The sequence below is a fragment of the Synchiropus splendidus genome, chromosome 1, assembly GCF_027744825.2.
Source record: "Synchiropus splendidus isolate RoL2022-P1 chromosome 1, RoL_Sspl_1.0, whole genome shotgun sequence".
In the NCBI taxonomy this organism is placed as follows: Eukaryota; Metazoa; Chordata; class Actinopteri; order Syngnathiformes; family Callionymidae; genus Synchiropus; species Synchiropus splendidus.
Window position 1 is genome coordinate 27,585,282 of NC_071334.1, and position 15,090 is coordinate 27,600,371.

At 41.8% G+C, this 15,090-nt stretch overlaps 1 protein-coding gene across 1 annotated transcript in view; it reads right to left on the reverse strand.

Moving 5' to 3' along the window:
* Positions 1 to 800: 800 nt before the first annotated feature.
* Positions 801 to 15,090, reverse strand: part of dock1 (dedicator of cytokinesis 1) — a 138,593-nt gene continuing 124,303 nt past the window's right edge. The window contains exons 45-52 of the mRNA XM_053852272.1: positions 13,805 to 13,981; positions 13,490 to 13,573; positions 7,723 to 7,860; positions 5,787 to 5,929; positions 5,519 to 5,717; positions 4,590 to 4,767; positions 3,781 to 3,896; positions 801 to 2,627 (exon numbers count right to left, since the gene is read on the reverse strand). Coding sequence (XP_053708247.1) covers positions 2,532 to 2,627; positions 3,781 to 3,896; positions 4,590 to 4,767; positions 5,519 to 5,717; positions 5,787 to 5,929; positions 7,723 to 7,860; positions 13,490 to 13,573; positions 13,805 to 13,981 — 1,131 coding nt within the window. The 3' untranslated portion in view covers positions 801 to 2,531. The remainder of the gene's footprint in view (positions 2,628 to 3,780; positions 3,897 to 4,589; positions 4,768 to 5,518; positions 5,718 to 5,786; positions 5,930 to 7,722; positions 7,861 to 13,489; positions 13,574 to 13,804; positions 13,982 to 15,090) is intronic.

Here is a 15,090-nt window from a genome sequence, read left to right on the forward strand (position 1 = left end):
ACAGCAGCTGACAGTCAATGAACATCTCTTTAAATCAGTGAAACTACGGACGTCATGTCGAGTCAAATTTCCAACCTGGCTGTGCGTCAGCTTTCACGGCCCTGATGGTGTCGAGTCGCAACGCAGTCTAATGTTGCTTGGTATTGATTAGAGCTTCTAATTGCTTGTTAAGTTGGCGAGCAGCAACAGTGATTTAGTTCCACGAGTCCCAACAAATGAACTGTTATGTCCACTCAATCAAACACACGTGTCACAACGGGTTACTGCTTACAATAGCATGTAGCCTGCACACTCGTCGATAAACAGTACGCGCAGTAGGTCGCGCGGAGGATGAGTGAAGACGAGAGCGGATGATGTGCGATCGCTCTCTTTTTATTGAATGTTTCCTGCTTCATTTCCTTCTCGACCAAGAGCAATTCATCATCTGGACAGAAGCTGTGTGGTGGACTGGAGGTCGTGTCGCTCCTTTGTGCAACCTTGTATTCATAACCATGAACGGCAACACAAGATGACTGTGGAGGTGGCGCACATCCAAGAGGAGCTGAATATTGATGAGTGTTGACTCTGAATTGATTTTGAATGACTGTCCGGCAGACGTTGACTGTGAAACATCTCATGAGGACCTGTATAGTGAAATCGTGTTATTTTTATTTTTAGAAATCAAGCAATTCATGCTACATAAACAAAGCATCATCTGTAAACTGATGCGTACCTGCGCCAGTGTTGATCTGGCGAGACATGGTTGTGACTCCCACAGGTCTGACTCAGAACACCTTCCAAAAATCTACTCACTGTTTGAAATGAAGCGTCAGAACCGCCAAACTTGCTGGTGAAACTTGGAGAGGCGGATGCTACTTTAATAATTCGCCATTTAACGCAGCTTCACTTGCATCTTGGTCAGTGTCAGAGAATGCTGTGACTGCAGTGGATGTTTTTACAGGCTTACAGCAGACAAGAGCTTCTGGTGGCCAAATTGAGAGTCCAGAAGTCACTTGAAATGGACCGAGCACATTGCTAGCTAAAATGAAACGAAAAATGAGAGTCAGAACACAGACATTGGTGATGATGGTTATTAATAATAAGGACATATTTTCAGACAGATGCTTGTGTTTGAGCATCTCCCCCGCGGACACCTACTCACTGTGTCAGCAGAATAAAAGAGGAATATGAGCCACCCGAGGCGAACACAAGCTTGTTTTTGTGAGCCTCGGTAAATACATTTGCCGAAACGTTCAGGCTGAAGCAAAATGACAGGAAACCATGTAAATGCTTCACTGGGGGCAACGATGATGGAAGAATTTACAGGGAGGAGACAGTTCACTAATCGGTTCAAGTCATCCGAAATGCAGTTAGAGAAGCAGAGGCACAACAGAGAGCACACAGATGATCGACTCAAGTTGTGAGGCGGTTTAATCAAAGTAGACTCGTGGCGTCTTCTCACACTCAAAGAATAAAGCATCATAAAAAAAAAACCACATGGGTCTACTTCAGTGTCAATAAACCTATTTCTTACAGCGGCATGTTCAAATGATAAAACAGACAAAATGAATAGCTCACCTGCCGCTCCGACACCTACCGACTATTCAGTTTCTTCCACAAGTACAGAAATACTTCAAGTCACTCAGCTCTCCTTTTTTTTTGTCGATGAATAAGAAAAATTGGAAGTTTGCTGTGAGCCCAAACCACATTTACAGTGAACTTTCCACAAAAAAGGGAATTCTTTTCCGGAATACTTAACCACAAAGATGGCAGATTTCAGTCTCTGCCCCTCGGCAAATACAGACACACACAGAGAACCATTTCCACTGACCCCTGCACAGATTTCAAGGTTATAAATTGCACCCGAGCTTGCGGATTCCCCAAACGTGGGCAACAATTCGCATTTGCAAAAGCAAAACGACGACTCGGCGAGCAAGCACATTATGTAAATGACCCCGCATTAGCTGGATGCTCGTCATTATGGAGCACGCTACGTTCTGGCGACTGTTTTCATAATGACTAGGTGGTACTGCGACACCCGTCCATCATGTTTGGGGGAAGATGGAGGGGATGAGGTCGGACACACTCAACACAGCTGAGGTTCGTTGTTTATTTTAAAAATACATACATTTCATTTTTTTTTTTTATTCAGAACTCAGGTCAGTAGTGAATTTGGGACAGTCACTGTAGCAAATCCAAAGTTACAGCAAAGTTAGTTTTAATGTGCACTCCAATTCTTTTGAAAAGCCAAAAGCCCTTTTTTCATACAAGTGGATCTAAAGTTAACAAATACAAAAGCCTCAATACAATAAAATCATATATATACAAACCTCTGTACACAGTGGGAATATGAAGGAAAGGTTCTGTAGCTGGTCCGATGGTCGCCTCCAACGCAAGTGACAGGAAATTTTAAAAGGCAAAAGTCGATTTTGGGTTATGGAGTGGTGAGGTATTTTAACTGGTCTAGCAGGCTGAGGAGGAGAGGAATGTAAAAACACACCACGTTTGTGTATAGCTGGGAAAACAGTTGCAGGTTTTGGCCCGTGGCTGGTTCACTGTACAATTCCAGAATCGATAGAGGCCTGCTTCCTGGTGGTCTTGGGAGGGGGTGGAGGCGGAGTCTTGCTTGGTAAAGGAGGCGGGGCATGCTGGAAAAACAAACAAACAAACAAGAAAAAGAAAGTCAACATGTGTTTCACAACAGAAATGAATTGTTAGCTTTCAGCTGCACAAAGTAATGATGCATTCGTGTGCACTGACCATTGCATAGCAATGTTGAATAACGCTTGGAAAACTCGGTTGGAGTGAAATCACCTCTTTACATGAATAAATAGAAAACAGTTAACTACTATGCCTAAAGTACTAAACACACTGCAGTAATATTTATATGAACTGCCGCAGCAAGTTCACAAATTAACTCAAAACAAAAGATAATAATGATTTTATTACATATTATTCCTTACAAAAGTAATGGGACATGATTTGAGATTACCAGTCATTACTCTGACCAAACAATTTTGCAAGAACCTTGAAGGCATCATTTACATCTTAACAGCTTTCAGCTTTACAGCGGAAACACAAAAGAAACCTGAGAAAAAATGAGTTGTCATTCATGCACAGAACAGAAAGATACAGATGCCACTCTGACCAACGCTGTTCTCCAGCCCTGCTACCAAAGGCTGCTTCCCTCTTCCTCTTCTGTCAGCACTGAGCTTGTAACCTCATGATGCAGCTGAGTTTTACTGTACGTCTCGAACACCCAATAACAGAAGAGAAGTGCAGCTTTAGAACCACAGACGTGTGTTTGCCAGTGATCTCTGCTTCGGTCCGGTAAAAGAAGCTGTCACACAACATCTGCTCCGGCTTCCGTGACTCCCCATCCAGGGAGCGTGACAGTGGATAAATAAAATTAGTTAGCGGGATGGCGAGCTGAGAGCGGATGCGTCTGTGGATGTGGGAGGGAGGACAGCTGATTAACAGCAGGAGAGCTGCTGATGGATGTGAGAGGTAAAGTCATCAGCCAATCAATCAGGGCGGAGTGTGTTTGTGTGTGGGGGGGCAGGGAGGGAGGGTATAAATAAGAGTGGGGAGGACAGGCCTCTGCCGCTCACTAACTCTACGCTGCCACATACATTACACAATCAGCCTGCGGTGTAAAACACACAGCAACACAAGCGCATTAGCAGCCAGGCTGACAGGGCAGAGGGCCACCTGCATGTCAATGGCGTGTAGCGGCCCCTCTGTCATTAGAAGGGCCCCACACATCAACGGGCCACTCCAGGCTCCTATTAATCCACCTACCTTGTGATGAGGGGGTGTTGAGGGAGCCGTCACGTCCAGGTTGTCCAACAGGTTGCCGTAATCTGCCGTGCTGCCTTTGACAGGCAGCGGCGGAGGAGTCCCGTTCAGTTCCAGACCTGGGGGAGGGGGGGCGCTCATGAGCTTGAGGACAGTATAGGTAGTATGACATCTGTAGGTGTAATCTTTGCAACAGATTATTCTAGAGTAGGAACGCAGGGAGCGAAACAAGGTGAAAGTAAATGCCTTTGTGTGTGTATATATATATATGTATATATATATATATATATATATATATATATATATAAAGAATTAATTCAAGGGAACAAAGAACTCATTCGTGGGCACGAAATACTAAGCCAAGGGAATGAAATTCGCATTTGAGGGAACAAAATACGAAATTACGGCCATGAAGTAAGCGAGCCTTCTCTAATGCCAGCACTAGCACATCTTTATGAAGGCAGAGACAGTTGAGAAGCTGTAAGAAATGCATTGATTGAACTATTCATTTTTGAAAGTGCGCTATTAAAATGAGTGCTAAAAATACAGTGTAGTTAAAGTGGCAAGTCAAAGCATTAGGAACCTTGTGTGTATATCATGGCTCCTCTGTCAAATATATTAGGGCAGTGGAGCCATAATATATTTCTACTAAATTGAACCTCTCTAAAGTATCACCACAAGTTGCATCGAAATGAAACAGCCAATAGCTGATGCAGTGCAAAGTCAACAGCCAAATTCTGTGGTAATCAAGTACTAAAGAAAAGACTCTTGCCGAATACATTAAATAACATTATGACATGGAGTTGTCTCACTGGAAGAGTGGAGGCTGAAGGGGAGTTTGCTCCTGGGGGTGACAGGCGGGGGTCCTGGTGAAGAGGTGGAGGAGTTGCTGGCGGAGTGAGGAGGACCAGGGGACACAGAGAGACGGCGGTCTCCCCCGATTTGGCTCAGAACCTGACTCCTCGGTCTCTGAGGTCGCAGTGGACTGATCTGTTCAGAGAAATGGAACACACAAGTTGAGTCAGTGGCAAAAGTAAACCTTGCCTGACTATTTGATTGACATCTGATGACAAAAGGAACCCTCACCAACTTTTTAGCATGGTGGCTCATCTGCTCACAGATAATGTGGCCAAAGTTCAGGGAACATTTTGTAAGAAAGTACAGATTGTGGAGTTCCAAAAAGAGAGTTGTCAACACTTGTCAAAAATAAAAACCCAAACAAATGTGATGGGCAGTCCTTAATCTACCCATCAAAACTGCTCAGTCGTGTATGAAAGACCCAAGTCGACCTCTGCTGAGGTACAAGCAGAGATCACCGGTTGATCTGGAGCCCCGAAGCAGCAGACTTCTATCAGAACCCAGACGGCACCACTGCGGCCCGGGGCCTCCCTTTGCATGCCATTTCTAGTCTCTCCAGGGCAGCAGCCTGCAGACCCCCATGGAGTCGAGCACAGGGGAGTGAAGCAGACAATAAGGAGGATTTTGTTGGCGGCATTTAACTTCAGTATCACAGCCTATGCACCATAGTTCAGCATGTTATCGTTTCATACAGCTTGGATCTAACTTTATTTCTGATTCACCACACATCTGCTTTACTAGTTTTGTTGAAATATTAAATTTGAAGATTTTTTAAATGAGTCTTGGCATTACAATGGTATACTTTAATAGCAAGCTATTTTTCACTCTTAAGATGGGTCTAAGTTTATATTTTTTATACACGGGTAATGATTTATTTTTGTACCGTTTCAGAGAGAATGACAGCCTCAGTGGGCTGCAGCTGTATCTCTGCGGTCTTGAGCTCCTTGTCAAAGCTCTCCTGGTGTTTGCTGTTCCTCTTCTCCTTCTTCTTCTCCTTGCGCTCCCTCTCGGGCTCGTCCCGGTCCAGCTTGTCCTGGGACTTGGTGTGGAGCTTCTTAGGCAGCAGTGGCTCCAGGGCAAAGCTGAAAGATCAGTAAGTGAACTAATGAGCTTCTCAAATTATTGTCCTAGCCATGAGCTGCTGCTTTTACCCGTCTGAGCCAGGTCGGGATGGCGAGTTGTCGGAGGAAATGGATGTGACGGATGCCACAGACAGGGGGCGCTGGGAGGACGGCATCGTGAATGAGCGGACCATGGAGTGAGGGCGAGACCCTCTCCGCTCATCTGCTGCCGGCTGAGACAAACACATAAATCCTTCTTAAGTATGAGGCGTTGAAACAAGACTGAACATACGTTGGTCCCAAATCATTGCAGCTGTAACTACGCTTCAGTCTGTCAAATGCAGATAAAACAATATCAGATTATAAAGGACTTTCAAACTAATCTATAAACAAATGAATTTTTCAATTATTCAATGATATTGTTTATATATTATCGCCACCCCAACCACGAGGTATCGGGGAGGAATATAACTCATATGCTGCTTCTGCATGTATGAACAAAGAGGCACACAACTTCAGCCAGTGAACATGCTCTGCTGTCAGGTTTATTCTTAGCAGCCTGTCTCAGTACAGTAGTAGAAGGCATAAAACACCACCACCAACCGACTCATGGCGCCCAGACATTGAAATCCACCACCCTAAGAACCTAAACCACACCAGCATCGTAGGATTCTCGCGACCACCTCCCGAGTCACTACAATAGTAACAAAAATGACCATATTCTAAACGTTACACCACACACATTCAACATTTCATTCACCAAATAATGTAGTTTGTTTTTAGCAGAATGTCATTGTAGTCCAATGAACTCCATTTTGGCTGACCCTTTTCAGAATTCTGCCTCAACAATCATGATTTCCTCCGTTGAAGTATCACCCAGTATTCAGCATCGAAGGCTGACTTGTCCCAATTCATCAACAGTACACATTAAGTGTCTACATTTAACAAATTTCTCAAAAGCTGTGTTGCTGATGATAAAAAATAAATAAAATCCACATTAAATAAATCATAACACATAAAAACTGCATCATTGTCGATGTGTTTACTGCCATGGCGCCTTTTAAAGTGCTAATAACAATAACTGTTTCAAACGCTGGCACAAAATAAAACAGTCCAATATAATCGCCAGGAGATAAAACAGGAGCAACACTGCCTTTAAAAGACACTTTCTGAGCCTGAGCGCTGCATTTTCATATGTTAAAGGTTGCAATAATGATCACAGTGTGATTAACCTGTCAGGTGTGACTGACTGAACAGCTCCATATGAGCCAAAGTCTTTGGATAAAGGTCACTGGCAGCGCTCAGGAAGAAAGTCCCACACACCGAGACAGTCATAAAGAGGACAACATGCTTAGAGGAGCCATTACTCTCAACTATCCAGTGCTGAGTGGGAGGAAAATCAGGTGCCAATGGTTCCAACAATGGCTCCTGCAATACTTAAGGAAAAAAATCTTCTAAAGAATCACACATCTAATTATGACGCAGCATGCAGGTCCAGCAGACAATTTGGAAACATCACCAGGCTTCACACGTCGGTCTCTAGGAAAAAGAGAGGCGCTCAGAAAAAAAAAAAAAAAAAACTAAACAAAATATCACAAAGGCAAAGCAAATTTCTGGATTAAATTATAATAAATTCACACCTTTGTTTACAGTAATGTAACATTTTATCAACGATCATATAAATAGTTGCTGAGTTATTTCTATTGTGGTGAACAAGCATTAGTTGCTTTCATTATATAATTTCTGAAAATAGATTTTTTGCTTTTGATTAACACCCCAAAAAAATCAATTTCAATTGCCAAAATGACAAAAAGTCTGTCAATACAATTATCTCTGAAGAAAGAATGTCTGGCAATTTTAATGTAATTTTCTTTCACCAATAATGTGACAAACTTAAAAACTGGACATCTGCGGAACGATGACTCAGTGGACATGGTCACTGAATCACAGTAGGATACAGAGAGATACTTGAGATAGTCAGACTCACAGGGAGATTAAAGGATGGACATGAAGACGCAGTACTTACCAGACTCTTCACTCCGTACTGCTTCTCCACCTTCTCCCTCAGCTGTCTGAAACACGCCTCCAGGCGGTCGTGGAATGGTCTCAGAGATTCCGTTACCTTCTCGCCATGGATCCGAACACCTTCGGCCAGGTGTGGGATCTGAAAGAGAAGACGCCATGAGGAACGTTGTTGAAGCTGTTGGCGTCATACCAGATCCATCCCTGTAACACGGTCAGTGCCAACAGCAGCAATCCATCCAATTACACCTTTCAACATTGGCAGCTTGCATGAGCTGACTCAGCAGAGTCAGAGAACAAAACTGTGAACCAGAAATCGCATCATGTACCCACCAACAATTTTGTCAAAACCTTAATCAATCTCCAAATGTAGCTGCCAAAAACAGTTTATATGAAACTGAAAGGAGTGACATTTAGACAGAACATGACGGCCCAAAGACAAGCAAAACTACTTTTAAGGAAAAGAGATCTTGTGACGCAAAACTGAAAATATGACGCAGATAGTTTAAGAAACGCGCCACCCTTATTCCATAATGAAATATGTCGTAATATGTAATATTCATACCTGACCACAGGTGAGTTGATACATCCCTCTCTCGTCTTTGTGCATACACTCAAGCTTTCCGCTGCACGGCACTATTTGGTTAGCATTCAGCATGTCTAGCGGTTTCATTAGGATCCCCAACACACCCACATCACACACGACTCCTGCATGTATTTTCTAAGAATGACTATAATGTGCAGTGGAATTACACTGGGCAGCATGGGGAGATATTATTATACCTCCTTCCTTAGTCTTGCTTAGTCTCCTAACTTGTCTGAAATGAAGTGAGAACATATATTATGATGAAATAGAGGTGGTATCTCCCATTAATTGTAGCATCAAGTAAATATAATGACATATAATAAATATGAAAGTTATGAATATTAAAGTTGGAAAAAATACAACAAAGAAAAAATAGTATAACAAGCCAAATTAATGGTAAAAAGTAAATTTGATTCATTGACAAACAAAACAACAATGATGCAAGTGTCACTGGCCTCAAGGAAACAAGTCTGGTGTCCACCTATAGGTGCATTCAAATTGCCACTCAACTCAGTTTCACTTCCTCACATAGCTTATTCTGGAACAGCCTTCAGAGGCGCCTCAGTCCTGGTTTGCAGACGCTAGATCATCTTCATTATTCATCATCATTCAGAGTGAGCTACTGTAGAATTAAAAGGTGACTTAAGTAACCAGCTGTCCGTTATAAATTAAGATCTGTGACGAAGAAAACGGTAGCAAGAATCTCAAAAGAAGCATTTAAGGTAAACAAACTCAGCCAAACATGAACAGATGGAGCAGAGGATTTGAGAAAGTGTGTGTGTGGTTGTTGCAGGTACAAGTCTGTGTATTGTGTACTAACCCCTGACTCTCTGGAGCGTGCCAGCCTTTGTTCCCCTCCTCTGAGGCTCAACTCCATGGAACGCAACAGCAAGAAATGACTTCACTTTACAGTCAAACGGCTCCTGATGAAACTCTATGTAACAACCCCTCTGCAGACTCAGAGTGCAGCCAGTGGGGCTCTGGTCAGGCTCTCGTGGCTTCAAAATGCTACCAGCGGGTATCTAAATCACCGGTCCCTGGCGGCATATAGCCAAAAGCCTCATGCATCCACACTGACCTCCTTATACCTACCACTGACCTTAAAATCCCTCCATGACCTTGAGCTGCAGTCATTGTGGCATCTGTTAACAAACATGTTTGTTCTCCCACTGTTCTCCGGAGCTGCAACCCCCTACGGCACCTTCTCTGAACACATCAGAAAGCCTCAAGTGGCGTGGGTCTTAAATAACTCTCTGGCCACCCATTTAGACTATGTCACGAAAGATAAAACATACAAGAATGCACCACAACAAATCACTGATGGTGCACTGTAACTAAAAATCTTTTTCACAACAAGTTAAAGAACATAAGAATATGTATAAGCTGCAGCACACTTGCAAAAATAACCACAACAGAGTCATCAGAAAAGACGGCAGGGATTTCCCCAGCTATCCAGCACCTTCATCACGACCACTGAGTCTCGCTCGAAGGGGACCAACGAGGGGAAATGACTTTAGCCTCCAACTGAAACTGAAACCAGCAGCAGACGACGGAGAAAGTGTTGAGAAACGAGAAGACTGAGGATAAACAGTGACAGCAAGGGAAGATTCATGTCTCCCAGGATACCCACATCTTTTTATAGACCTGAGTATGATCGAGTGCGCCTGAGTGACGGCATGGCAACAGCGTTCTGCTCACAAAGATGAGCCATTAGTCAAGGACAGTAAATCTTAACTGTACCTATACCTATAGGGAAAAAAAGTTCAATTAAATATGATATATAAGATGTGTGATTCAGGTCTGTGGAGCTACTACTGTACAGTAAATACTTGTGACTGCATCCCCAACAAAGCAAGAAAACAATGAAACAACAGAAAAAAGCCTCTCGAAAAGGCCAAACACGTCAACTAATGGACGTATTTGTGTTCATCCCATGTTGGTGGAGTAAAAGTGACAATTAAAGCCTGAGAGATAATAATATTAATCACTAATTTACTCATTTAGGGGCAGGATTCTATGTTTTGCGTCTGCTATTGTGAAAATCTGCAGTGGTTTGCAGTGACAGTACTGACAGCTTCACAACATCTCAGAACATGTTCGACTTTCAAATAGACTTCTCTGATTGAGAAAAAGGCAAAATTGTTATGATGTTATGAGCAGTGGCTGAAAAATGAAGGACTCAGTCAGTGGCATCTGCACTACCTGTCAAAAGTTTGGACAGCACATCTAATTCAATGTGTGTCTTTGGTTTTGTTTTTACTTCTTACAACACTGCGGTTGCATCTTGGAGAGGTTAGGAGCAAGGAGTGTGAAGGAAAGAAACTGATACATGACTCTAAACCTGTCATAGATCAGGGGTGGGCGACCTTTCTCAACTTGTGAGCTACTTATAAATGACCAAGTCAAACATTTATTCATAAATCTACTGAATATTCTATATTGCACTTGTTTGTCATTCTTTATCTCTCTGGAGGCTACAACTCGATGGCTGTGGCACAATATGCAAAGCATCTTCAGGCTGTTGAAAAACACTGAAAATATCACGACTAATGAAATATAATTAAAGCTAAGCTATTACATTGTAATAATGAAACAAAAGAAGAATATGACATCACATTTCTTCACATAACTATCAAAAAAGCTGGGAGACCAGAGACCAGATATTCCCCCACAGCAGAGCAAGTCTGTGGAGGCGGAGCAGTGGGGATGTTGGTGACGGTGTTGTAGTTATGGGTGAAAACACTTCAATGTGAATACACGTCGGTAATTTCATAATGTGAAATTTAATGTGATAGGGTTTAAGCTTGGCGACTGTTTGTCCGTAAATTCCCTATTTTACTGATCAACCACAGAGTGCATTGTGAGAGTTTATTGTAAGAGTGATGACACCTCACATGCTGAGCGCATGCTGCACCCCTGGTTTAGAATTTAGATTCCACAAAGCAACGATGGCTATGAAAACTTTGAGTTATTTAACATTGTTTTCTCTGCAACACAATTCCATACACCGTCTTCAGAATGACACACTGTGTCTCAACATTTGATTGGTTATTCAAACTCTAGCCGCTACATCCCAAATTTGACAGAAGTCAACAAAAGGGCTATGGTCGACCACCGGGCCTGTGTTGACGGTTTTAGTAGATCATGGGGCAGACCCAGGACCAGATTGAAATATGATACACACAGGGTTTCTGTAACATCTCCTTAGCCATCAACAAATTTATTACAACGGCAAACAGTAAGATAAATAACCATCAAAGACTGAGTTACCAAATGAATGTCCCTGTATTTCAGTCTAACATAAACAGCTTTTAACACAATGCAGCTACATGAATGAAGTAAAAAAACAACCATTTTATTAGATGGTTATTTACTGACTTCAAGTGTTTTGTTATCATTGCAGGCAGACCATCCTCAGGGAGGCCGTAGAACAATTGTCCAGGGAACACAAACCATGAATGAGACAGCACCTTCAAACTTTTTTTTTTTAAATGACGCTCGACTTATATTCAGCCAATTGACAAAACCTATAACCAAAAACCTTTTGATTGTTGTTTAGATTGTTTCCTTTAGAGCCACTTTGAAGAAACGACATTAAAGAGTGCCATGTCATTTCCTTGTTCCTGTTAGCTAATTTCCCCACTAATTACCAGACAAGCAGCGAATAACAACGCAAAGTGCCTCATTTCTCCCGTTTACGCGGCTGCTCGAGAGCCAGCTCAACTTCATTTGTCTCACTTAAACAGACGTGAGATGAACCAGCATGTTGGTTCCGGAAATCCGACAGCTGGTACCATATCAGAACAACAGCCCTGCTTTACTCATCTCTTTAGAAACTTTGCTGGTGGGTGAGTCGGAAAAGGAACATCATGCCAGCTTCTGTTTAGAGAAGCCATTTTGAATATATTAGCAGTTTTACTACTTTCATTTACAGTTTTTCACGTATCATAACTACATGAACAAAAGCAACTTTGCACTACAATAGTACCCACTCATATCAACTATTGTTATTATTGTTGTTGTTGTTGCAACGGTCATTGAAAAGAACTTAATAGCAATGAAAACAAAAATCGTCAACGATGACAAAAAAAAAAAAAAAAAAAAGAAATATTCACAAAATATTCTACGGAAACTGAACCTCAATTTGAAATGCAATATAAAAGTGAAAATTACTTCAATTTCTTGAACACATGAAAAAAACATGAAAAAAACAAAAAACAACAAGAAACAAAGCAAAACAACATATGAAGCCACTTCACAAAAATAAGTTGTAGAAAGAGCAATGTTAAATATATAATATTAACATCATTTCTAAAGTTGATAAAAATGACTTAGCTAGAAATATGTAAAACCCTGCCACTTACACTAAATAAAAATACGAAACACATGGTAACAAAGTTGACTTACTCATTCAAGTTCATATTTAAACAACGGTAAATATACATTCACACCAATGAGTCCCTAAATAACAGTAAAAGTAACATCTATGAAGTAGAAAAATAAATAGTTGAAATTATACAAGCACACCACTGAACGATATCAAAGCTTCAGTGATTAGATATAGTAAAATAATGTGGTTGAAGGAGGCCTTTCTTCAGTAAAATAACATTAGAATATAAACACATGTCGATGTACAATATTCATACACAGCTAAGCATTGAAGTAGTTTATTGTCATGGCAAAATGTTTCTGAGAGTCACAGTGTACAATTCAAGACAGAAAAATATTTATGGTTCAGAATGTTGGAGGATTTTTCACTGGAAAATAAGAATGTTAAATATTGAGTGCAGCTTCTGAGGAATCTCTGGCTTCAGCAAGCAGCAACAACCAGACAGTGACACAGTTGTGTAGGAATCATTTTGTGTCAGACAGAGAAAAAAAAAAGATCTCACAAACACAAAAGCGTTTCTGGGGGTTCAGTGGAGCTGAGCACAAAGTCGACCTATTTACAAGAACACAGAGCCATGGTGACGACTTCACAACAGAGAAGAAACTGCTGCACAACACAATGACTGTTTGACTTCATCGTAACACAAACAAGCACAATCTATGACCACCAGCCGGATGTAGCTTAAATGCCTATATAATGTAAAATAATACTAAATTCATCACAGCAACACCTTCTTTTGTTGCTGCTTTGTTCCACTACTTTGTTCCACGTGTGTGTGTATGTAAAAAACCCTACCTGCCAGGCAATGAGTTCCTTCAGTTTTTCGATCTTCTCCAGGTCATCAGGGTGCTCATGCATGTACTTGTCATTGAAGAAGGCCTGTGGAAGACAGACAAGAGGTTGCACCATGACTATGATGATAGCAATATACAGGGCATGGCAAAAAGTGAAGGAAACATTCAGGACAAGAACAATAAAAGAAAGTGGCATATTTTCACACATTGCCATGGTACATGCCTAAGGTTGCATGTAATGAAGACATCCATCTGTGCTCAAGCATGATGTATTGGCCAAAAGAGATAACATTTTACACTGATGAAAAACAAATACCTTCTCATAGTTGGCGAAACCTCCCATGACTGCTGGATCCACAATGCCGTTGAGCAGCATAGAGAGAGGGTTGACTGGCAAGTTGGGGTCATTGAGGTGCCTCTGCACCATGCTGCTGATCTTCTCATTGGTCAGCTGCATGGTCTCCATGGCGTTCTCCAGTGGACTTATCTCCTCCTGGGCACAAGCAGCAGAAGAGCTGTCATCCAAAATATGGAGCTTTAATTCCATCCCAGAAAAATCTCCCAATGCAGGAGAAACGTTCATGACCAGTGATATTTGAAGGCGCTTCATAGACCTGCAAGTCTGGGCATAAATCAAGTCGCAGCAATGAATCACGTTCCACTGGAGCTTGAAGGCAAACCTGTAACAGTCGAGTGAAGATGGATCGACTGGTGGTGTGAGGGATTTTAAAACCTCTGATGATGGTTCTCAAATTAAATTTAATTGAATTAAAAAGATGGAGCTCTTTCCATTGGAATATACGACACTTTAGAAAAGCAAATGCAAAAAAAAATGGCATGACCACATGTTGAAAGTTTCTACCTGCTTTTTACAGAAATCATTTGCGAGTACGTAAAGCTTAGTACAGAGAAATGGGCTCAACACAGCCAAACGTGTTTTAAAAACGCAAAAATAAACAGGGTATAGTTGTAGTGAGGTAAAAGGAATGGGAAGAAAAAAATGCCTTAACGTGTTATTGTTTTCCCTTCTCTACCAGAGAATAAGGTACTTATCAAGCAGCTTTAAGCAGTTCTGATACAAACAAACGTCCAACAAACTTGGACGTTCAAAACGTTACATGCAAAAATATGAATTCATCTTGCTTTTCATGGCCCATTATGATCAGGGACTTGTTTCGATCTAGGACTAAAAACTTCTAGTAAACACAAAGTAGAGGTTTTAAACATCAAATGGAAGGGAAAAAGAACAGTATTTGTGACCAAATGTCAGACTGCGACTTCAGCCCACAGGGGATTTTGTGCAGAGAAGACAAATATTCGCTCTGCAGGCTGATAAAAGGCACTGTCAGATGGAAGGCTTTGGCTTTCCGCATTACAGGACAGTCAGGCAGCTTTGAAAAGATGTTCTGGCTCGGGGGACAGGGACTGTGCCCCATCTGCAGGGCAAGTGTTTGTTCTAGAAAGCGCCGGTGCTCTGAATTGTCATAGAACGAGTATAATACGGTTCCATAACGTGAATACATGAGGTGCTGTAATAGCTGTGCGGAAGATTAAGGAACCAAAAGGGCCATTACTGCAAGCCAAATATGAGAGCAGCCGGGA